Source organism: Silurus aristotelis (genome assembly GCF_946808225.1).
Source record: "Silurus aristotelis genome assembly, chromosome: 10".
Classification (NCBI taxonomy): Eukaryota; Metazoa; Chordata; class Actinopteri; order Siluriformes; family Siluridae; genus Silurus; species Silurus aristotelis.
The window spans coordinates 16,853,943-16,880,023 of NC_139583.1; the positions used below are offsets into that span (position 1 = coordinate 16,853,943).

Sequence of the window (26,081 nt, forward strand, 5' to 3'; positions counted from 1 at the left end):
CTTTTTGCAGTAGAGATGCTGCTGCACCAGCATACCACACCATAGAACAGGGGTCACCAACAAGGTCGTCCGCAAGGACCACGAGTTGCCCGCGGACTTTTAAAAAAAATAGCTCACCACCGGCACTTATCAGTGAGCTGCATCAAATTTTTTTTGTTGTTGCTATTCTTTTTTAAATCACACTTGCATTGGTGTGAATTAGAAAATGACAATAATAAAAAAATGTATTGATAAAATTTAATAATGATGATTTACCCCTGAAAATATGGCAGAAAAAAGAAAGAAAACATATAATTTACACAGTGAATAGGAGGAAGAGTTATCTTTTACCACTGTGAAAGATTTCTGCGTGTGCCTCATTTGCGGGGCGACTGTGGCGACGGCAAAGCGGCACAATGTTGAGAGACAGTTCAGAACGTGACACGCAAGCTACCACGCTAACTCTCCCACCGGGCAGCGCACTACGAACGGAAAATATTAAAGGCAGGTTTGTGCAAACAGAAGTCTTTTTTTCACGAGAAAAGCTTCCAAAAATCAACCAAGAACTCATTTCAGAAGGGGAGGTTTCCAAAGAAGCAATGATGATAATTGCAACAACTGCTTAAAAAAGAGAACCAAGATGTAATCTCCACTCTCTCCAATGTCCAACTGTGGGCAACTACAATGGTTAGCAGAGTGTCTGCTATGTCCGGGAACTTCGCATTTCAGCTGGACTGGGATCTGGCGAAGTGCAGGTGGTTCGGCATCCGGTGTGACGAGTCCGTGGACAGCAGCAGTACAGCACAGCTGATGGTCTTTATCCGGATTGTGTTTAATGATTTCTGCACAAAAGAATAACTTCTGACACTACTGCCCCTAAAGACAACTACGAGGGGAGTTGACATCTATAACGCGGTGAAGGAGTTTTTTAACGAAGAAAAAAGTGCCGTTGGAAAAGTTGGTATCAGTGAGTACCGACAGGGCTCCTGCTATGATCGGCCGACATACAGGATTCATCACTCACTGTAAAGGTGACCCAGAGTTCCCAAACTTCACGCATTACCACTGCATCATTCACCAGCAGGCATTATGTGCAAAGGTGATCGGCTTTGGGCACGTCATGACTCCCGTCGTGACAATCATAAACAGCATCCTCTAGAGCTAAACAGCACAGAAGATTTAAGGTGCTATTGGAGGAGCTGTCAGCTGAATATGGTGACCTGCTACTACACACGGAAATCCAATGGCTCAGCAGGGGACGAATTTTGCTAAATGTGTAAATGTAAATGTGTTTGTAATGTTAATGTGTTTGTTAAATGTAATATATGATAATTTTGTTAAAAATGCTGCAGATTTGGTGATAAATTCAATAAAATCTGAAAGTTGTTTTTTGTATGTTACATAATTGATAATCTGTACAAACATGATGCAACGTAGTGGATGATTTGTTAAAAATTCTTAGTGGCTGGTGAAAATGTTGAAGTGATCATTTAAAAAATTGTAAATACTTGCAGAGATTTATAGAAAGTTTTGCATATTGATATTTATGTTTCCTACCTTGTTAAATCATTGTTGATAATTATTGTGAGAAGTCGTTAACATTATCAGTGTCTTCACATAGATGATTAACATTCATTATTAATAATAACATATAATTAAAGGTAAATTGAGCAAATTAGTTATTTCAGAAGTGTGTATCAAACTGGTAGCCCTTTACATCGGTACCTAAGAAGTTGCTCTCAGTTTCAAAAAGGTTGGTGACCCCTGCCATTTGCACTCCAAAAGACCTTATTCTCCTGAGCAGAAAGAGTCTGCTCTGTCCTTTCTTAAAAATTACCTCAGCATTACCTGTCAATTTATTGCCATGCTGCAGCAGTATTTCTTATAAATCTTAACATGATTTTTGTCATAATTACACTTTAATGAGTCTGAGATTGTGATCATTATTTTGTAGATAGTACAAAAATTATTGGACAGGTTCTCAAAGGGAAATTTAGCTTATGAAAATGATCAGACTCCATAGACAATTTTGTGATAATAGCTCAGTGTTAGGTTCTGCTTAAAGTTTATTGACCAATAGTTTTAACTAATTTGGCCAACATCAAATATATACTCGCTGTATATACTACCTTGCAAAAACAAGGTAGTAAAACTAACTAACTGCAAATATAAACAAGTATTTTTACTTGATTACAGCTTTGAGTTTGCTCTGGCGTTATTTTGATAATCTTATTGTCAGGAATTTCCCTTCCACGCCCCCTTCGGCGGTTGTCAAACTTCGGCATTCCCTAAAGCACCTCGCTCCTTCTCCAGTGCGTGCTTCGCCCGCACGGAGCTGCTCGCAATCGGGCTTCATGGGGAACACCTGACTCCCATCTACTCGCTCATCACACCGCCAATATAAACCCCTCATTCACCCACACTCACTGTGCGTTATTGCATGTTCGTGTTGGTTCATGTCGGTGTGCTCGTACGTCCAGTTAGCCCGCTACGTACTTTCCGTTTCGGACTCCTCACGCACTCCACGGCTGCTCTGCTCTGCTCTTCTGAAGCGCCCCTCGGACTATATTTGCGGATTATCCCGAGCACTGTGAGTGCTTTTGTGTTGGCTCTGCCTTTTGTGATTAAAGCTTATGTTTGCTGTTACTCCGGCTTCCACCTCTGTACCTCGCCTAACACTTATGCAATGGCATAACATTTTGATCAAATTGGCAGAGTTCAAATTTTGTGTAAAATCTTTTCCTGCACATTCCATAGATTCTAGATGGGGCTAAAGTCTTGGCTATGTTATGGCTAATCCTTGTGTGTAAATTATCTAATTTTCTTTGAACCACTCTTTCCCTTGTTTTTTGTTGTTTTTTTAGCTCAATAAATCCATAAATGTATAAATATCATCCTCTCTTCTTACCTTTACCCTGATGCTGTTTTGGTATAAACAAAATATATATTTCACCAATTGTTTGTGATCTCCAATTATGGACATTCAGAATTTTTTTCTGATCACATATATTCTTTGTATTTTTTTTCCTACTATCACATGTTATAATAATGCATTGGACAGTTTTTACCCTAAATATCCTTAGCTGTTCTCTCATAAAACAAAGAATAATTTGACTTTTTGTACCAGAGTAGTATCTTCTTATGACTTCAGCATAGTCTACTGTCTTGATTATTTAAAAAATGAGAAGCTACTATTAAATGAACATTGAACTTATCATTTTCATGAAACCATTTTAAATGACCGTTTGTTTTCACATGTTGCACATCATGATGCAGGTATCCAATAAAATAGGTAAATTGGTCCTGTTATCGATGCATATTCTCAGCAATAGTACTCATATAGGCTAAGCTTTGGAGCTGTGATTAATATTAATGGGCCCACAGTGTGCCAATAAAACAGTTCTTTCACCAGTATACCACCTCCTACTGTCTGGCTTGAGACACAAGGCTGTTTGGATCTATGCATATAGGCAAATGGCAACAAATTCTAACTCTACTATCTGTGTGCAAAAATTGAGATTCATCAGACCAGGCTATGTTTTTCTTTTTCCAATAACTTATTTTTTTAGCCTGTAGCAACTTCTGCCTCTGATTTATGTTCTTGCCTGAAAAAAGTAATCTCTTCTGCAGTTGTCTGCCTTAAGGTTTAACATGTTGTGTACCCCAATGTGCTTTTGTTCACACTGCAATTAAACAATGTTATTTGTACAATTGAGTTACTGCGGCCAGCCTCAGTACACTAACTGGCCATTCTTTATTGACATTTCTCCTCAACAAGGTGGTTCCATCTACAGAACGGCCACTCACCAGATGTTTTCTCTTTTTAGTGCTTTTATTCTTTCAAATCTGTGTTAACTGTCAGAAGATGGTCCCCTGGTGGTCTAGTGGTTAGGATGCGGCGCTCTCACCGCTGCGACCCGGGTTCGATCCCCGGTCAGGGAACCATCCCCAGCCACTCTCAGTGCCGGTCCCAAGCCCGGATAAATTGGGGAGGGTTGCGTTAGGAAGGGCATCCAGCGTAAAACATGTGCCAAATCAAACGTGCGGAGGATCCGCTGTGGCGACCCCTAACGGGAGAAGCCGAAAGAAAAGTTAACTGTCAGAAGATAAGTGTTGAAAATTGTGATTATAATTCTAGCCTTAAAGTGCCTTGTGTTGATACTCAGCAGGAGGAGGGGAACAAGTTGAGATTTCTCAGGCCACCTCTAAGAAGGTACTGGAGAATAAAAGCCAGGTCCTGAACCAGGAGGAGATCATTCAAAAGAACCTTGCTGAGTTCATCCGCAGGCAAGCAGGTGGACGAACAGAAAAGTCTAAGTATGTATATTTCAATTTTATGGATGCCAAGTAATATCTTGTGTTGCTGTTGTCAAAGTAGGAGGTGTATTGCAAAGTTGATTAATGTCACTGAATATAATGGTTCATATAGATTTTATAGCCTTTTTTATTACTAAAACTTAGACATGGCCAAAAGTTTTGATTAACACAAATATACATTTTCACAAAGTCTGCTGCCTCAGTTTTTATGATGTAATTGTCAATAAAAGCTTCTGACACTTAGGAAATGCCTTTAATTATACTTCAGTATATTAATTAACATCTGACAAAAAAGATCTAGAAACACTGAAGAAGCAGATTTTTAAATATTTATCTGAATATTTGTCATTCTTGAAATGTTTGGCCACTGGAAGAGGTACAACCTCCTTTAATTTCATAATTTAATTAATTGTTGTCTGAATAAACAAACAAATAACATCAGGTAAAAACCAAAGAGAAGAATAATTTCTACCTATAGCCATTTTCTTCAGTGTAAACAAAAAAAAAATCAGTATCCAGGTGAAAAGGTGGCCTCAAATTTCTATTACTGATATTTTGGTATAAAGTGGAGTTCACTGTTAATTTGTGGATGGAGAAAAGCATTATCTCCACCATTATGCTTGACATTTGGTATGAGATATTTTTTGAGAGGTGCTTTGATTTTTTGTTTTTTTCGTCACCATGGTCCTGTGCATGATGACCGCATATGACCTGCCATCTCCACCTTGGTCTCATGAATCCAATGATTCAAAAATGTTATGCCATTATCCTTTTGCAGAAAAGTGGCTTTTTTTGTGTGTGTATCATCACAACCACCGAAAAAAAAAAAAAAAATCTAAAATTAAAGGAGTACTCCTTTCATCCCATGACTGTATACAGAGGGCAAAATGCAGTAACAAGTGGTGATGGGTGTCATTGAAATGTTATCAGTATTTTATCAATAATGATACTGCATATCGATTTCGGTAATTATCGATACTGTTATCAATACTACTCTATAATTTGATGCAAAAAGACATGATGTAAAATAATTTTAAAAATTCCAAGTTATTTTGAACTTAAGTACAGCAGTTTACAAATCCCTCTATGCAAACACAAAAAGGCAAATTAGGCAAATTTTTAAAAAACCCTTTCATAACAAATAGGAAGAGATTTTAGCATACCACAGAACATATTTAAACACAATGCGCATAGGAGCATAACATTATGTAATAGAGAATTCTGCCATTTCTAGCAATTAGGCTTGCGTATTTATTGCCTACTATGCCTGAACCAGCTTGACTCCATATTAGTGAAGGCCAATACATCTTTCACTATGAATTTAATGACAGCCCTATGATGCTTTTTTAGGTGTTATCTTCTCATGCATCGCTATGGTAATTAGCTGCTCTTGGGTGTCTGAGACGGTGTCTCAAATCTTCTATCTTTACTGACAGTGAAACCCTTACCAGCCTAGCATTTCCTATGTGGTTGTTCATATCTAAATTAGCATATTTAAACCTATGTGGAAAGACTACTAGTATTAACTAAACATTTATTTTAGAATGAATGTTTGTCATTAACACCAAAGAAAATAGACATAACATAGACAGACATGCAGGTATCGAAAACAGTATTGGTTGTCTCAAAGTTTTTTGACCCAATTGCAATTCCAAAAAAAAAAAAAAAAAAACTATTCTCTGTACCCCTTGTAACTTGACACACATTTTTTTTATTTAAAACAATCTTTTAAAATATTGTTGGGTGAAAATTAAAATAATGTAATAACTGAATAAATAGTTGTCTTGTGCCAAAATAGCTATGACTTACTTATTGGTTTCATCTCTTACAGCTGAAGCAAATCCTTGGGTCAGACTTGTTTTGTCCCGCACATTCCACTAGATCAGATTGTGACTAGCTGAAACTAGAGACTTAGAACTCTGTCACGCTCATCAAACCTTCTTTGGGCCACTTTTGATAGGTAATAAACACTACATTCTGGGATGATCTGACCCATTATGATCTGCCATTTTATAGCTGCTTAGGCGACTAGCCATCCCAATCTTTGCACTTGCTTTTTTTCATACTATCAATCCTTTAACTTTGATAAATCACTGTTTGCTTGCTAACTAATACAACCCCAATTCCAAAAATAAAGTTGACATGCTGTAAAAGTAAAAACAGAATGCAATGATTTGCAAATGTAAAAATTTTTTATTTACCATAGAACACAGTGAACATATATGACATGTTTAAACTCAGCATTTCAACCATTTTAAGAAAAGAAATTAAGTGATTTAGAATTTGATGGCCAAAACGAGTTGGGCTGGGTAAGAAAATAATGGTAAAGCAAGTGTTCCTAATAAGACAGTTGGAGGAACATTTTACTACTAATTACTGTAGATAAATTGGCAACAGGTGATTGCTGATGCCACCACATAGCCGAAAAATTTCTTAAGTAGTGCTGTCTGCACTCCAAAAGACCTTATTCTTCTTAGTAGAAAGAGTCTGCTCTGTCCTTTCTGATAAACTGCTTCAGTATTAATGCGGGGTTTTCCCCGCATTTATCTGGAGGCAGCTCTGTTGGCACCAGTCCCCAAAATCCTGGATCAGTCCTCTGTTTCAGAATATCAGTATACTGGATTACCTCACAAAACCAACCAGATGATGGGTTACCCTCATAAACAGACCACAGACGATGGTCCACCCCCATGTACACCAGCTTATTCTTTTAGAAGCTCGGGTTAAATGTGCCTAAGGAGGAAGATGACAGCATCTTCTACTCCTATGCCTGGCTGGTAGGCAAACTTAAGTGGATCCATTGATGGGCTCACCAGAGGTCAAAGATGAGTAAGCACCAGCGTCTCCAGCATCTTCATCAGATGTAAGGTCAGCGATACTGGTCTATACTGGTCTATACCAAAATATCGTTGGTACAGGTACCACGCCAGGATGTCTTCCACAGCTGTGGCACCTTCCCCAGCTTCAGGCTCAAACCAAACATGTACAACAATATGTTAAGAACAGCTGGTCTGCACAGGTCTTAAGGAGCCTGATCAAATCTATTCAAAAATAGATTTGTATCATTCACCCACTGTTTTTTTTTTCCCCCCGCTCCTCCTTGTTTCCTGATTTAAAAAACATCTACTCTATAAGGAGAGTCTTTATATCAAGGTTGATCCATGTTTTTTTGTTGGGAAAACAAAGTTCTGGTGCGTACAGGATTTTCAACACAGAAGTTGATATAATCCTTTATACAGTCTGTTCAATTGTCCATATCCTCCCCATGTGGATTGCACAATTCCTCCACACAGTTGTATCAATTAGAAATCAATTATACAACGTTTTTCACACTTTTTTTTTTTATCAGAGCCTGCTTACATTCAACCACTCACTCTGCCATATTGGAATTTCCCCCTTCTACTGTATAAATAGACCCCGATCTCATGCGCTTGCCACCAGATTGGCTCGTTTGGCTTTGTGCTTTGTCTAGAGACCTTCTAGCCATTTATTACCCTCGTGGAAAGTTTATTTTTGGTTTTGGTTCCTCCCAGCTTCTCGGACTCTCGATTTCTCTTTGCTTCAGATTTGCCTTTTCTCCCCACCTGCTCTGCTTTTCGGCTCTCTTCTTTGGACTAAGTTCGGACACGCTCTCACGTTTGGACCCATGCACTTGCTTTACTTCCTGATGTTTCCGACTGTCGGAATTAACTTAGTGAGTATTTGTACAGACTCCCTTCACTGCCTGTGATATTCCTACTGGACTAGTGCTATTTCTTCCAGTCGCGTCCTGCTTTTGGGTCCTTCCTGCCAGCCATCCCTAACAAGAAAGCTTTACACATTGAAAATGAAATAGGCTACAATCAATAGAATTGCATGGTTTCAAACTAAGCCTCCGATCCTATAACAATCAGCTCTGGAGGAGACGGAACAAGACAGATGATGCAGAGGAGGCCTTGTTCATACACCAACAGCTTCAAACTTGTGGCCAACAACATGGTTACCGGTGGATGCACCAGAAATATTGGATGTTTACGAGAAAAAAAGTCATAATTGCGAAGAATTAAGTCATAATTGCAAGAAAAAAGTCGGAATTGTGAAGAAAAAAAAGTCTCACATTTTTCTTTTCTAGTGGCGGGAACAGGCTTCCATTGGATTTGGGCCAAAGAATGTGATAAAGTTTTCAAAGTTTGGTATCATTTCCAACTAAAACATGAAGAAAACAGTTTACTAAGTAATCTGAAATTTTTGTTATTTATGATTTTTGAGGTATATATATTTGTATTTACATTTTGATGTAATGTGGCAATTAAATGCACTAAATTGGTTATGTTTTCACAAATATTCTTGTATGCAATTTCAGCAATAAAAATGTAATTACCGTATTTTTCGGACTATAAGCCGCTACTTTTTTCCCACGTTTTGAACCCAGCGGCTTAAACAATAAAGTGGCTACTTTATGGATTTTTCCTGGGTTTTTCCCAGTTTCACAAACTTCAAGCCAAAAAACTGAACCCCATAACATTAGAACAATGAAATTTCCGAACGGAAACGAAAAAAACGCACCCCACCTGTGTTCTGAGCTGCACGGCATTGGGAGAAAAAACTTCCAACGGTGTTCATTTTTAAACGCACGACGATGACAAAAGATAAACTCCCCAGAGAAATACAGTAGTTGTGAAAGGAAGGAGGAAGACAGTGAACAATGACTTTCTTGGTCGGCTACTGTTTAGATACAAGCTGTTGTAACGCGTTGAGTCTGGGTGAAGGGAGAGCTCGCTAACTCCAGTTGCAAATTAAATCTTATAAGCACAGACAGGTTTCCAAAACTCGTGCTTTTTTCTTTTTCTTGGCAACAGCGTTACGGGTTAGTCAAACAAACTTAGAAATGAGCATCAGAAAATAATGAGCACATAATCCTCAGTCTCCGCACGCACACACATGCAGTAATACCGCCAGAATGCAGTGACATGCTGTTCCCAAAATGGCCCTCTGCTCTTAAAGGAGCCACAACATATTTCACCCGTTACACTGTGTTACAGACACTCTTTCGGTAAAGCCTGTGTAAAGTTCATTAGTTTCAGTGTAGACACCTGCGGCTTATACACAAGGTGCGGCTTATTTATGTTCAAAATAAAAATATTTGTAAAATTCAGTGCTTATACACGGGTGCGCTTTAAAGTCAGGAAATTACTGTATTCTAAAAAGGAAACAAATGACTTGGTCATTTCAAGAGACATTTCTTTAGTCTTGTATATTTAGTATTGCTCTTTAATAAAGAAAAATAACTTTTTATCTGATTACTTGATTTATTGTTGGAATACTAGAATACTCGATTATTAAATAATTATTAAATAATTGATAGCAATTGCCCTGGTCCATAGTGCAGCTCACATTCACACACAAAAAAAAGCAAGTGCTGCCAAAAAAAAAATACACAAATATGTATAAAAAACATTTAAAATTTAAACGGGAGCTGCTGCAACAGGCTGAGTATATCTCACATATACTGTTTGTACATAACTGCTCTGTTTATTTGTGACAGCAAATCCCCAAAACTAACAAAGCCAAAGGGGAAGGAGAAACGAGTTTGGGATATGGGTGGTACAAGCACCAGAAACCTAGACTACAGTGGAACCAGCAACAAGGGATTGTTTAATAACCAAGGGCAAGATGAGGAGTTCCGAGCTGAAACAGTAAGTAGTTAAAATGTAACCAAAATACATACAACAGGTACACTTATTAGCCATTTAATCAGGTGCATATACTATTTATGTACTTGTTCTAATAGCAAATAGTTTTGGACACAATTTGTAATCCCCTATTTGATTAGTTTTTTCCATAGTCTTTTGTCAGTGCTAGAAGGATAACTTTGGGTGGATTATTCTCAAACCTGTAGTTTTTGAAAAACCCTACACATTATTTTACTACTACAGTGTCTATATAACTGCTGTACTAAGAATGCTACTCTGTCCTGATAATGTTTGGTGCTTTGTTTGGTGCTCTGTGATAATTCATGATCAGAATACCCTGTAAACTGAAAAGTTATTGAAACCTTTTTTTTTTACTCAGCAAATCCAGGTGGGCTCTATGAAGGGTGACCTGCGAGATGTGGATTATGAATCCTCTGAGGATATGAATGAGAAAGAAGAGGAACAAAATGACACATTAGTGACTTTTGATGTCAGTAGAAAAGGGTGAGGCTTTATTGAGTTTCAAACAGATTTTATTTAATACATCAAAACAAACAATTTTTTTTAAACTAGGTAAACAGCCAGTTGCTCAAGAGCTCAGAGCTTCTTACTGGTTCCAATCTGTTTGTTGGTAAATTTTGTTACCTTTTGCACTGTAGATCTTTCACATTTTTGACACTGCTAGTACTATTTGCTTATTCTTATTTTATTTTATCAGCTGCTGCATTTTCTTCTATCATCTCATCTATTGCAACATTTTTATTTTTGAAGAACTGTTTGTTTAAAGGAATCAACCAGAGACTGCTCTCTCCAGATCCTTTTATCAGAAAGTTAGAATAAATGTAAATAACAGTTTGCTTGTTTATCAAAGAAAATAGATTCATTTGAACACACCAATGTCCTGGTCACAAAAGTGTAGTTGTAAGGGAATTTATAACCATTTTCTATACCTTTTGAGTCATAACCAATAAGAAAATAATACATACTACCTAGGCGCAAAAATTATTGCCTAGTAATATGGATAATTGATCCAAACTGGGTTGGGCTTCACAGCAAAGATTAAAATGGGGTAAGCCAAATATAAAAATTTTCTTCAGTCACAAATAGGGCTGCAACAACTAATCGATAAAATTGATAATGAAATTCATTGCCAATGATTGCTGTTGTCGATTAGTTGGCCTGCTTAAGATACGGGTTAGTATGACAGCAAGATAACACAGCTGCTTGCGAAAATAGCAGTACAGTACAGGTGGTACAGGTCAACCAGCAGCAGCAAAAAGTGTGCGTCCAACGTCACCCAAAGGCATGGGAGCATTTTATATTAAACGCAACAAAGAACACTGTAAATTAAAGTGGAGATTGTGGTGCATGGAAGTACCACAGTAATGCATGAGCACATAGAATGCACAATGGTGTCTCGGATGAAGGCAAAACATCAGCACGTTAAGCAAAAAGCAAGTTTGTTTGCTAACTTGGGGACAGTTTTAGTGAACAAACATCAAATCTAAAACCAGCAAATAACAGCAGCAGTAAACGATTACATTTTTTAGTCACTGTTGTGGTTTTCAGCAAATGCTTATGCATTTGAACACCAATGCATATTTTTTGCCTATTATTTTAATTAAGGCTGTTAGCTTGCTGCATTTCTCTGTTCTATTCTCTTTTTTTTAACAAGCATTTGTCTACAACAGTAACTTATCTGTTTTCAAATGTGATGTACTGCAGCTTTACTACGTTCAAATGCTTGTTTTTTAATGTTTGTATATTTAATTTATGCATATTTAATTTAATTATCATACAAATTTAATTAATTATATTGTAGATGCTTATATCATTACAAATGAAAAAAGTGTTTTTTTTTTTTTACAAAACTTGTCAAAACAATGTTATTATTTTATATTGATTATAGTAAGCATGGTTGTCAACTTGCTATCTGCAATTATTATTAAATACAATATACATTTTGTATTAATTATCGTTAAAAACAATGCAATACTAAAAACACGGGGACTAACCGCAACCTTAACAGTATAATCCCCCCCCCCCCCCAATTAAATATAAGTGCCTGCTAATATTTGTGAAAATCCCTGTGTACACAGCTCACCTTTACTCTACATGCTGTATCTAAAGACTCACAACAAACCAGGCTCTGGTGGATGGCAGTATGATTGCAGCTTGGACCCCCATTTCCGAGGAGTGGGGAGATAAGGAGGGGTGGGGGGGTGAGTAAGGTGGCAAACAAAACCTTGGTGTAGAACTTCTTGGAGGTGTTCTCCACCTGAGGCAGCCACTTCCTGTGTGTCTTGCAGAACAGCTGGGTGAATGCAAATTATTATCTGACCTCATTAAGAGTCAGACAGCAGACCTACTATTGGTGTTGCTTAGGTGTTCGACTACAAGGTCACCCGCTTCAGATCGGCATAGTTAAGCTTGTTTTCAGCTGCGACCTGCTGAGCTATAGGTTGGGCTTCTTCAGATAGGAATGGTGGGTCTGTCCAATCTGACACCGGCCAGCTCCATGATTAAGTTGTGCGATCAAATTGCTACAGAAAAGCTTTTGCATCACTTATTGGCCTGTTATTCTGTCTAGGTGGGGTTGATGTTGGGTCTTGTGGAGGGTGGTGAGGGCTTTCACAAGCTCTCTCATTCTTCTCAGCAGAGAGGACTCCATAGCTGTTTCCTCCTTTTTTCATTTTTTTACTTCACTGGCTTTTATAGCCAACTTTATTTTTACTTTTTGTTGGGATTTGAAGCACGTGCAAGCACGTGCAAGCACACAGCTTTGCTTGCTTTCTTACTTTCGTAGCTCTGCTTTTGTGTCCCTTCTATCTTCATATCTTTTCATGCACTTTTGTTTTTAAATAGAAGTCTTAATTTCTTAAATGCATGGAGGAGTTGGTGTTGGATCTATAATGATCTCAGACATTGAGCTATTTTATGAGTAAGTACTGGTATCACAACTTCAACCGACTATATAAGACTGTAGAAAGAACATTACTCATAATCACACTCTGGTGCTCAAGGTATGTCTCTCTTTCTGGTGTTTTGTATTGTTTTTATGATTTATAATAACAATCTTATCACACAAATGAGGATGGGTTCACCTTTTGTGTCTGGTTCCTCTTAAGGTTTTTTCCTCATACTATCTAAGAGAGTTTACCCTTGCCACAATTGCCCCAGGCTTGTTAATCAGGGATAAATACACAATTCTATAATTCGTATTTTCTGTAAAGCTGCTTTGAGCCAATGTCCATTGTGAAAAGCACTATAGAAATAAACTTGAAACTTAAAGCAAGGTGCAGGAGTCCATTTTCGAGAATGCAAGTGACTGAACAAGTACCTGATGTGTGTATAGAAATGGAATAGTTCTACTGATATTCTAAAGGAGAAATTAGCATGTCAAATTTGCATGTCCATAGAGATGAATGACCTGGAATGAACAGCAATGCTATACACACTAATGATTTGGGTTTAAGAGCAAAAGAATTATACGTTTGAATTTCAGTTTTATTTATTTATTACTCTAAGATAGGAGTATGCAACAAAGATAAAAGGTTGTTTTTGTTAATCTGTATATTTCTGCTTTCATGGTTGTTCCACAGGTTTTTTTTTCTTTTATTCTTGATGTTAACCTAAATGTTGCAAAAAAAAACCTGTTGCAGTACTTTCTGAGAGGACTGTTTGTAATTGTTCCTGACAGTTTTTTTTGCATACTGAGCTCCTATTATAAAAGACAATAGTTCTTATGCCTTTTAAAGAGTTTTTCATTTGTGTATTTTATATTTTCAGAGCCAGGAAACATGGTATTGGTGGTATGTTTGGAGTGCTAAAAGGTCTGGTTGGTTCGAAGACACTGATTCGGCAAGATATGGAACCTGCTTTGGAAAAGATGAAAGACCACCTAATTGGTATACCAATTGTCCTATATTCAAAAACACATTACCCTCTAAACCATGACACCTATTAACTCTTAGATAACTACTCATTATTGCAATTAACTAATCAGCTAATTGGGTGACAGCAAGCAATACATAAAATCCTGCAGATATGGGCCAGCAGAATCAGGTAATGTTCACTGGAACCATCAAATAGTAAGGGGGCTGTTATCTCTATGATTTGAACCATGCCATGTTTGTTGGTGCCAGACTGGCTGATTTGGACACTTCTTTAACTCCTTATCTGGGATTATCTCTAAAATCTCTGTTTTTAGATCCCTCCTCAGTATTAGTATAGTGTTATTAATAAAGTGTTTAGTCTGTGTATGCATGTCTTTTGAAATTATTTATGCACTTTTATGTAAGACTGCTCATCAGTATATGATTCATCTAGTTCTTTTTAACGAAAGTGTGTAATGCAGTTCATTTTCATAACAATCATGTGGTCTTGTGTTCTGAAGCTAAGAATGTAGCAGCTGAAATTGCCTCACAACTCTGTGACTCTGTGGCCAGGAAACTGGAAGGGAAGGTCATGGGAACTTTCACCAGTGAGTATACATGCGGAACAGCTGGGACAAATAAATATTGTTTCATTGACAATGGGCTTTATCATGGAAATGAGCAAAGTAAATTCTGTGTTTCTCCTTTGAGGTGCAAAAACAGAATGCACTTATGAGAAGAAGCCTGAAACTTTCATTCTTCTGTAAGAGGTTAAATTCTTTTTTTTAACACGCACTGCAATAGTTTCTAGGAGTATCTATGGCATAAAATAGAATTTGTGCATGTAGAAAAAGAAAGAAATAGGAAAAATAATATAAAGGATATGAAAGTGCAGTTTATGTGCTGGACAACATTGTGCTGGGGTAATTGTGGTGAAACTGCTAACAATTTCAAAAGGTAATGGCTGTATTTTTTATTAAAAACCGTTGTGTCATAACTCAAACAATAAAAAGCAATTGTCTCATAACTCAAGATGGGGAAAATCTAAATGTTGTAAAATTAATTTTTATTTATAATCACAAAATTGTGTTTAGTGTTTCATGTGTAAACATGGGAAATATAAAGGATAAACTTATCTTGAAGTGACTCTAAATTTTGCATTCCCACAATCCCCCATTGAATGTTCTTATTATTTTAACATAATGCAAAATGTATCCTCTGTAATTCCATTCAATGGCCTATGTTAATGATTATAAATTCCCATCATCAAAACTTGCAATAGGAAACTTACTTATTTTGTGTACTACTTGTCTGGGTTTAATTCATAACTTCTACACATTTACAACCACCTTAAGGTTATAATTAAATTGTCTGAAATGCATGGTGACAGCATAATGTAGTGCAGATGTCCATGAAGCTAGATCTTTGAGTTTTGAGGGTTTTTATTTCTTATACATCATATTTGCTTCTCTGTTGCCATCAATAACTTATTCCAAAATTACCGTTAACCCTATACAAACCATTCACACATGCCAATCTGAATCTTCTAATGCAATATACAGTGAGGAAAATAAGTATTTGAACACCCTGCTATTTTGCAAGTTCTCCCACTTAGAAATCATGGAGGGGTCTGAAATTGTCATCGTAGGTGCATGTTCACTGTGAGAGACATAATCTACAAAAAAAATCCAGAAATCACAATATATGATTTTTAAACTATTTATTTGTATGATACAGCTGCAAATAAGTATTTGAACACCTGTCTATCAGCTAGAATTCTGACCCTCAAAGACCTGTTAGTCTGCCTTTAAAATGTCCACCTCCACTACATTTATTATCCTTAATTAGATGCACCTGTTTGAGGTCGTTAGCGGCATAAAGACACCTGTCCACCCCATACAATCAGTAAGAATCCAACTACTAACATGGCCAAGACCAAAGAGCTGTCCAAAGACACTAGAGACAAAATTGTACACCTCCACAAGGCTGGAAAGGGCTACGGGGAAATTGCCAAGCAGCTTGGTGAAAAAAGGTCCACTGTTGGAGCAATCATTAGAAAATGGAAGAAGCTAAACATGACTGTCAATCTCCCTCGGACTGGGGCTCCATGCAAGATCTCACCTCGTGGGGTCTCAATAATCCTAAGGAAGGTGAGAAATCAGCCCAGAACTACACCGGAGGAGCTGGTCAATGACCTGAAAAGAGCTGGGACCACCATTTCCAAGGTTACTGTTGGTAATACACTAAGACGTCATGGTTTGAAATCATGCATGGCACGGAAGGTTCCCCTGCTTAAACCAGCACATGTCCAGGCACGTCTTAAGTTTGCCAATGACCATTTGGATGATCCAGAGGAGTCATGGGAGAAAGTCATGTGGTCAGATGAGACCAATATAGAACCTTTGGGTCATAATTCCACTAAACGTGTTTGGGGGAAGAAGAATGATGAGTACCCTCCCAAGAACACCATCCCTACTGTGAAGCATGGGGGTGGTAGCATCAGTGTTTTTGCACATGGGACAGGGCGACTGCACTGTATTAAGGAGAGGATGACCGGGGCCATGTATTGCGAGATTTTGGGGAACAACCTCCTTCCCTCAGTTAGAGCATTGAAGATGGGTCGAGGCTGGGTCTTCCAACATGACAATGACCCGAAGCACACAGCCAGGATAACCAAGGAGTGGCTCTGTAAGAAGCATATCAAGGTTCTGGCGTGGCCTAGCCAGTCTCCAGACCTAAACCCAATAGAGAATCTTTGGAAGGAGCTCAAACCCCATCTTTCTCAGCGACAGGCCAGAAACCTGACTGATCTAGAGAAGATCTGTGTGGAGGAGTGGGCCAAAATCCCTCCTGCAATGTGTGCAAACCTGGTGAAAAACTACAGGAAACATTTGACCTCTGTAATTGCAAACAAAGGCTACTGTACCAAATATTGACATTGACTTTCTCAGGTGTTCAAATACTTATTTGCAGCTGTATCATACAAATAAATAGTTTTAAAAAATCATACATTGTGATTTCTGGATTTTTGTTTTTAGATTGTCTCTCACAGTGGACATGCACCTACGATGACAATTTCAGACCCCTCCATGATTTCCAAGTGGGAGAACTTGCAAAATAGCAGGGTGTTCAAATACTTATTTTCCTCACTGTAAGTCAGAGCAGACATAAGCCAAGACAAGTACTTTTTCTTTTGAATGTGTGCCTTTTATTAAGGGGAGGACAGTTTCAGAGTCATAAACAGTTTGAGAAGGACCTTAGAAAGGCACAAATTATTATAATTTCATATGAATAATTTCAAATTAATTATCTTGGTGATGCAACTGATTTCAAGTAGTAAGTGTATTGTGCAGGTAACTCTTTAATTGAATAATAATTATTGTTATTAAAATAGCTTCTCATGTTTAATAAATACCAGCTTATAGTGTTAGAAATGTATCAAAGAGATTTTTGACTCAAGGCCCTTACACATTATGTAAGTAAAATGTTTTTATGTACAGTTAAGTTGATAGAAATGAAGAATCCACTCTCAATACCTAGGGAGATAATATTGAGACTGTTGTAAAAAAATCTCTGATACAAAACAGACCTAGAGAAATCAGCAGATCGCTTCACTGTCTACTAATGGGCTGGTTTACACACAATTAAATTTTTGCAGTGTTATTGATAGTATTTGAATGAAGAGTACAGTAAGAGTGTAGTGGAGGTAAGGAGAGTTTCTGATAGAGTGATGAACGTGAAGCTGGAAGTTTAAGGGGTGATGATAAATGTCATCAGTGCTTATGCTCTTCAAGTTGGTATTGAGATGAAGGAGAAGGAAAAATTCTGGAGTGAGTTAGATGAAGTGGTAGATGGTGAACCTAGAAATGAACGATTGGTATTTGGGGCAGACTTTAATGGGCATGTAGGTGAAGGGAACAGAGGTGATGAGGAGGTGATGGTAGGTATTGTCCTAAGTAGTGAAATGTGGAAGGGCAGATAGATTTTGCTAAAAGCATGGTAATGGCAGTGGTGAATACTTATTTTAAGAAGAAGGTTGGAGCATAGGGTGACGTATAAGAGTGGAGGAAGGGGCATACAGGTGGACTATGTTCTATGTGGGAGATGCAACCTGAAGGAGATTGGAGACTTTAAGGTGCTGGCAGGGGACAGTGTAGCTAGACAGCATCGGATGGTGGTCCGTAGGATGGCATTGGAAGTGAAGAAGAAGAAGATGAGGAGAGTGAGGACTGAAAGAAGAATAAGATGGTGGAAACTGAAGGAGGAAGACTGTAGTGTAAGATTCAGGGAAGAAGACAGACAGGGGCTCGGTGGTGCTATAGTGTAGCTGGATGATTGGGCAACCTCTGCAGAAGTGATAAGGGAGACAGCTAGAAAGGTACTTGGTGTGACATCAGAAAATAAAAAGAAAGACAAAGAGATGTGGTGGTAGAATGAGGAAGTGCAGGAGAGCATAAGGAGAAAGAGGTTGGCAAAACAGAATTGGGATCGACAGAGAGATAAGAAAAGTAGGCATGAGTACAGGTACCTGGGGTCAAGCAAAGTAATGGAGAGTGTGTTAGAGAAGTGAAGAAAAGAGTGCAGGCAGGGTGGAGAAGAGTGATAGCAGGAGTGATTTGTGATAGAAGAGTATCTGTGAGAGTGAAAGGGAAAGTTTATAGGACTGTGGTGAGACCTGAGATGTTGTATGGTTTAGAGACAGTGGCATCGAGTAAAAGACAGGAGGCGGAGCTGGAGATAGCAGAGCTGAAGATGTTGAGGGTTTTTGTTGGGAATGATGAGGATGGACAGAATTAGAAATTATTTTATTAGAGGGACAGCGCATGTATGACATTTTGGAGACAAGGTGAGGGAGGAGAGATTGAGATGGTTTGGACATGTGCAGAGGAGGGACATGTACATCGGTAGGAGAATGCTGAGGATGGAGCCACCAGGAAGGAGGAAAAGAGGAAGATCAAGGAGAAGGTTTATGGATGTGGTGATGGAAGACATGGCTCCCCTAACGGGAGAAGCCGAAAGAAGAAGAAGAAGAAGAAGAAGAAGAAGTTAATAGTATTTGTACAATGATAGTGCACTCTACTATAAATGGTTTCTGTAGACTATTCTAAATCAGTTAGCATGGGGATTTTTTTTCACGAATTGGCTGTTTATATTGAGCTGCACACACAAACTTTATAATACTCTAAGCAAAATAATTGAATTCTTACTTTTAAGGGGTTTCCAAGCTTAACATTTAATTTATTTGTGATATCACACTCAGTGGGTAAAGGCTTATATAAAAGCATACATTCAGGTATTTAAGAATTTGCATGTTTCAATTCTTAAATTTGTGTTTTTGTAAACACAAATTTAAGAATTTTATTGTTGCAGTTTTTTTTACTGTCAAAAAGGAATTATTTATGCAGTAAGATTTATCTTTGTACCAATAGTATTTTGATGATAGTGAATTCTGTTGCTTTGCACATCAACAGCTAAACACTGGTCCCGTTTCTGTGTCTGAGGTACTGTGACAAGAGTCTCATAACTGCCTTCTGGTGGGAGAATAATTTGTTTGTACTGATAAATCAAATAAAAATATCTAAGCCCATTTTCAGGGAAATGTCACATTACTGAGAGAAATGGCCGATCAGTGCACACACTTAAATCCTAAGAACACAAAAATGTCGTGAAAATATCAGTTGTCAATTACAAATTTTCATTAGATTGATTAGGTTTAACATTAAAATAAAATGCAAAATCTTAGTGGCTGTTGTACCAATTAGTATGGGCATTTGGTTTTAGAAATTGTTTAATATTTGTATATAGGTTTTGTGTTAATTTTTTGTATGATATCTTTCTTACTGTCTCATGCTTTTCTTGTTCCTCACATTCTCTCTACAGCTGTGATGTCTATGGTAAAGCAGGCTCTGCAGGAAGCTCTGGTGCAAATTTTGCAGCCAAAAAGAAGAGTAGACATTCTGAGAGATGTACTTGAGGCACAGGCTCAGCACAAGCCATTTGTCATTACCTTCTGTGGGGTCAATGGGGTTGGCAAATCTACCAACCTTGCCAAGGTCAGAACAATATGACTGCAGTTTATATGTTAGTTTTATAAGTTGCTTTTAAACAGCACTGGAATTATATACTGTACTGTATTTAATGTATGTGGGTTGTTTATTAACTGTAATCTCAGATTGTTTAAAGAATCATTTTTTGTTGAATGTGATATAATACATTTTAAATAATCAGAGAAATCAAAATGTTCAACCCAAATATAAGATAAGAGCAATGTTGACGTAGGTCCGTAACCTTTGCTGATGTAACATAGCTTTCTGCCAATATTGCATGAATAACTCAACGAGGAAAGGCCCGAATAGATACCCATAATGCAGTTCTGCATAATTTTATTTGAAAATGCACATACAGATATATTTTGTTGTTCATATGAATGTGCTGAGCAACCTCAGCTTACCTACATTTTGAATTAATAAAGAGAGGGAAAAAATATTTCAAGTAACTTGGGTTAAAACAATGTTCATTTTTGGGCATGAATGGCTAGAGCTTTAATCACAAAGATTACTTAACTAGGCATTGGTGCATTAGGAACACTTTGTGTTGCATTAAGACCATATGCAGTAACAGCCCATCTGCAATGAAACAAACAAATAGATATTTGAATATGTTTGCAAGTTATTACACATGACATTTGAAGGTGGGGGGGGGGGTCATGTAGCATGGTCAGGTGAGACGTCCTTAACCATAATCTCGAAAAAGTACTGTAGTGTACATTTCTAGAGACTTGTAAAATAATTTTGATCATAATTATCCCTTCCTACAGATCTCGTACTGGTTAATTGAAAATGGTTTCTCGGTGCTGATCGCTGCATGTGACACATTTCGTGCGGGTGCTGTAGAACAGCTGAGGACCCACCAACGGCGACTGAACTCACTGCACCCACCACAGCAGCATGGACGCCCTGTCGTTCAGCTCTTTGAAAGGGGTTATGGCAAGGACGCTGCCGGCATCGCAATGGAGGCTATTGCTTATGGTAAATTGTATGGTACCTGTGGTAAAATTGTATACCATAGAGGGAATTTGGTTTCCAAAATGTATCTATATGAAAAGTTTATTTTCTCTTAATAACATGAACAACTAAACAAATTAACTTGTCTTGTAAACACCTAATTGGAGACTTTATTCACTTAAAAAAAAAATGCAGTCAGATCCAAAAAATATGGGAATTTTACAAAGTTATTGTTATTTTAGCTTTCAGTCACAGCTACATATAGTTTAAGTTAAATAATATTATCTAAAAAATACTGTCTGTCAGTTTTTAATTTTGGTTGAATTTTGGAGGAAGTACAATAATTGTACAAAGCTAATTTGGCTACTTAGCTTCATTTAGACCAGTTGTATGTTATTTTCTCATTATACAGTATCACTTACAAGTAAACAGATAATAAGTCTACAGCTGATATGATACAAATACAAACATGAAGTTAAACAGCTGCCATGCCAGGCTGAAATATCAGAACACAGAGATAGCAGAATCATAAAATGTGGCCAAATCAATGATGTGGTACCAAAAAAAGAAATAATTTTTATTTCTTTAAAATAAATAAATACATTTATACCAGAATGTCAGGGCTGAGGGCATGGATATGGAAACTAACTGCTCTGAAGGTCTGAAGCCTAGCACCTTACCTATTCCAGCTAGTAGAACTTGTGCCCTTGTATTTATTAAGGTAACTGCTGTCAAAACCAGCAGGAGGAATACGTCATTGTCTACAATCAAAAGAAGACTTTGAGAGCAAATACAGAGGTTTTACTACAAACCATTTGTAAGCTTAAAGAATCAAAAGGCCAAATTAGATTTTTCTTTTTTTTTATTATTATTATTATTATTATTATTATTATTTATTTTTTTTAAAGCCAGACTGGTTTTGAAAATACATTCTTTAGGTGAAACTTAGATCAATCTGTACCAGAATTATGTGAAGAAAAAAGTATGCTTGGAACAGTGCATTATGCAAAACTTTAAAACACAGTGGAGGCAGTGTGAGGGTATGGGGTCGCTTGTGGCCCTGGGTTGCTTGTGTTTATTGGTTATTAGCTGCTACTTTTTTCCCACTTTTTGAACGCCGCGGCTTAAACAACGAAGCGGCTTATTTGTGAATTTTTCCTGGGTTTTTCCCGGTTTCACAAACTTCAAGCCAAAAAACTGAACCCCATAACATTAGACCAATGAAATTTCCGAACAGAAACGAAAAAACGCACCTCACCTGTGTTCTGAGCTGCACGGCATCGGGAGAAAAATAAGTTTTTCTTAAACGCACGACGATGCCAAAAGATAAACTCCCGAAAGAAATAGTTGTGAAAGGAAGGAGGAAGACAGTGAAAAATGACTTACTTGGTCGGCTACTGTTTAGATACAAGCCGTTGTAGCGCGTTGAGTCTGGGTCATGGGAGAGCTCACTAACTTCAGTTGCAACAGAAATCATATAAGCACAGACAGGTTTCCAAAACTCGTGCTTTTTTAATATTCTTGGCAACAGCGTTACGGGTTAGTCAAAGAAACTTAGAAAGGAGCATCAGAAAATAATAAGGACATAATCCTCGGTCTCCACACATGCGGTAATAGCGGAAAAATGCGGCGCCAGGCTATTCCCAAAATACCGCTCTGCTCCTAAAGGAAGCGCAACATATTTCACCCGTTACACCATGTAACAGACACTGTCTTTCGTTAAAGCCTGTGTAAAGTTCATTAGTTTCAATGTAGACACCTGCGGCTTATAGAGGGGTGCAGCTTATTTATGTTTAAAATAAAAATCTTTGTCAAATTCAATGTGGCTTATATATATGGGTGCGCTTTATAGTCTGAAAATTACGGTATACCGTCTGGCCAGATACAGCACCAAATAGAAATGAATTGTGCCTGTGTATATACATGGACCTAACTGTATATTTTTCTGTTTTTCTTTACCCCTCCTCTTCTTTTATAGCCCGTAACCAGGGGTTTGATGTTGTGCTGGTGGACACAGCTGGCCGCATGCAGGATAATGCTCCACTAATGACCGCTCTAGCTAAGCTTATTGCCGTAAATTCTCCAGACTTGGTGCTATTTGTTGGGGAGGCTTTGGTGGGCAATGAGGCTGTGGATCAGCTGGTAAGTTTAGCTTTACCTCTTTATTGAACTGAGTTACATAAGACCTGGAGGCTAATATAATATTGACAGATTATACTGAAAACTCTATCACTTACGCATTTACTGAGCACAAACAATGTGATTGAGAACCACCATTTTAGCCTATTCGTAACACATGCAAAATGCACACTATTTCATGCACAGGTTGGCCCGATGACTTTACTTTACTTTTAAAACATAGTTTTAATGTGTACAAATAGTAAATGTACAGAGAATAAATCTAAATAAATCTACATAAATCTATACATGTGGATGTATTTTTTTGTTTTCGTTTGTTTCCAATTTTTTGTTATTACTTTAATGCAAAGAGAGAAAATGAGGAAAATTAAATGATTCTAGCAGTACAAGCTTAGTGTACAAACTAGATTTTTAGCTTCACTAGTTCAAGAGTCATATATTTTTGCATTCCCCTTGTTTGGCCTTACAGATCAACTTAGAGTTGTGACAGGATTAGAACTGAGATGTTACAGGTTAAAAACAGTGGTAAATGTAGTAGAGATACACTAGGTCAAATGTGATGTACAGGTGCAACTCAATAAATTAGAATATCATTAAAAAAGTATATATATATTTTTTTTTAGTAATTTAATACAAAAAGAGAAACCTGTATATTATATAGATTTATCACATACACTGATATTTTTCAAGTGTTTATTTCTTTTAATTTTGATGATTTGGGCTCACATTTAACAAAAACCCACCAATTCATCTAAAAAAAAATTTGAATACTTCAAGTATGTTCATTTACTGTAATTAGTACTTGTTAGAGGCTCATTTTGCTTTAATTACTGCCTCATTGTGTGCGTGACATGGAGGTGATCAATCTGTGGCACTGCTGAGGTGGTATGGAAGCCCAGGTTTCTGTGACAGTGACCTTCAGCTCATTTGGATTTTTTGGTGCTTTTGGCAGTGTGGGCAGGTGCCAAATCCTGCTGGAACATGAAATCAGCATCTCAATGAAGCTGGTCAGCAGAGAGAAGCATTAAGTGCTCTAAAACTTCCTGGTAGATGGCTGTGCTAATCTTGGACTTAATGAAACACAGTGGACCAACACCAGCAGATGACACACCTCCCCAAACTACCACTGACCATGCAAACTTTACACTGGACCTCAAGCAACTTGGATTCGCTTTCCTCTTGTTTTCCAGACTATAGGGCCTTGATTACCAAAGGAAATGCAAAACTGTCTTTCCTTTCATCTGAAAAGATGACTTTGGCCCACTGAGCAACAGTCCAGTCCTTTTTGTACTTTGCCCAGGTAAGACAGCTGTGACATTGTCTCTGGATCAGGAGTGGCTTGACACAAGGAATGCGTCAGTTGTAGCCCATGGATAAGTCTGTGCGTGGTGGGTCTTGAAGCACTGACTCCAGCTGCAATTACTGAATCCCTGAAATTACTGAATGGGCTTCGTTTCACCTTTTCTACCTCATTTTTTCCTTCCATTCAGCTTTCCATTAATGTGCTTGGATACAGCGCTCTGTGAACAGCAGCTTCTTTAGCGACGACCTTTTGTGTCTTACCCTCCATGTGCAGTGTGTCAATGATCATCTTCTGGACAACTGTCAAGTCAGCAGTCTTCCCCCATGATTGTATAGCCTGAACCAGACTGAGACACCATTCCATTTAAAGGCTCAGGAAGCCTGAGCAGGTGTTTTTGGAGTTAATTTGCTGATTAGAGTGCAACAGGAGACGGAAGAGCCGCTTTGGCGACCCCTAATGGGAGAAGCTGAAAGAAGAACAAGAGTGTGTGACACCATGAGTTTCCAATATTCAACTTTTTCACAATATTCTAATTTTCTGAGATCTCAATTTTGGGTTTTCATTATTTGTAAGCCAAAAGTTTCACTTTTTGTATTGAATTACTAAAATAAATCAACTTTTTAATGATATTCTAATTTATTGAGATGCACCTGTATATTAAAATGAGCCCAAAACCTTGAAGCTGAAATATACTTCCTTTAGAACCGAATAAAATAACAAGATTTGAGTTTTGTAGGTTTTTTGTCTAAGGTTTATTTGTATTATTACTCTCAAAATGTTGTACTTGCTGTTGAACTGACCCTGAACTGTAGGTTTGTGTTAAGTAGATACCACCAAGTGGCAATTGGTGGCTTGCTGAGTACTTGACTGGTTTAGTTTTTATCTACTCATAAATAAAAAGGAACAACTGATTTTGCAAAATGTAGTTGAAGAAATTTGACATGAAATATAGTGAAGTTAAAGAAGAAAGTTTCTCTCAATATAAATACTTTAGTAAAGAACTTCTAGAACTAGTAAAGAACTATTTACTTCGTTACTGTCCACCACTGGTTAAAATATAAGCTTGCCGGAGTTTTTTGTAGACTTCAACGCAGTGTTCCTCCTGCACCTAGGACAGCAGCCTGGGGACAACCTTTGCAGCAACAAATCAGACACTTGGACTGTTCCATATGAAACAACCTCATTTGCAGCAATCTTTTTGATTAAATGGTTTCAACATTTTTGGGGATGAGCTTGTTGTAGGTCTTCCTAATCTCTCGTCGTCTTCCAGTATTGTTTTTCCACTCTTGTCACTCAAAACGCCTCGAACGACTCATTGTGGCATCGCCCAGATTTGCCCAGTTTTATGCAGACTTTCACATTTTCTCTTGGTTCTAACTTGCTGTCCATGATAAAATTGCAGACGTTTTAATGCACGTGGTTAGACTAGCACCAGTTGCATAGCTCCTGGTGTACACAGGTCTTTTGGCACACTGATTTATGAAGATCAGTGTGCTCTGTCACTGTGTTTGCAGCCTTGTGCTGCCATTTGTTGGCATGTTACAAAAATAAGCTCAAAACCTTTTGATACCAAGAAGATATTTTATGGTGCTGCAAAATGCCATGGTAGTAGTTTTGGTTCAGGGTGCTGCTTAGCCTGTGTAAGCCACCAACGTAAGAGCCTCAGACCATCATGCTTATTCATTAATGTTTGACAGTTAATGTAACACATTGAGGAACCATCCTTTTGCCTATTCAAGTGCATATAAACCCTGCCTGATTAACCCTTCTAGTCTCCAGTAGTCCACTGGGG

The 26,081-nt window shown here is 37.7% G+C and overlaps 2 protein-coding genes and 1 long non-coding RNA gene across 4 annotated transcripts in view; 2 read left to right on the forward strand and 1 right to left on the reverse strand.

Annotated features, from left to right (window-relative positions):
* Window positions 1-26,081, reverse strand: part of LOC310732306 (uncharacterized protein) — a 1,052,581-nt gene that overhangs the window by 533,018 nt on the left and 493,482 nt on the right. The window lies entirely within an intron of this gene.
* Window positions 1-26,081, forward strand: part of srpra (SRP receptor subunit alpha) — a 50,233-nt gene that overhangs the window by 22,553 nt on the left and 1,599 nt on the right. Inside the window, exons 5-12 of the mRNA XM_083552673.1 lie at window positions 4,146-4,296; window positions 9,821-9,971; window positions 10,348-10,472; window positions 13,758-13,876; window positions 14,365-14,451; window positions 19,724-19,896; window positions 20,661-20,871; window positions 22,826-22,989. Coding sequence (XP_083408799.1) covers window positions 4,146-4,296; window positions 9,821-9,971; window positions 10,348-10,472; window positions 13,758-13,876; window positions 14,365-14,451; window positions 19,724-19,896; window positions 20,661-20,871; window positions 22,826-22,989 — 1,181 coding nt within the window. The remainder of the gene's footprint in view (window positions 1-4,145; window positions 4,297-9,820; window positions 9,972-10,347; window positions 10,473-13,757; window positions 13,877-14,364; window positions 14,452-19,723; window positions 19,897-20,660; window positions 20,872-22,825; window positions 22,990-26,081) is intronic.
* LOC310732361 lies at window positions 14,458-18,254 on the forward strand. The gene is made up of 2 exons (XR_014535461.1): window positions 14,458-15,404; window positions 17,000-18,254. It is a non-coding gene; the product is annotated as an uncharacterized lncRNA (long non-coding RNA).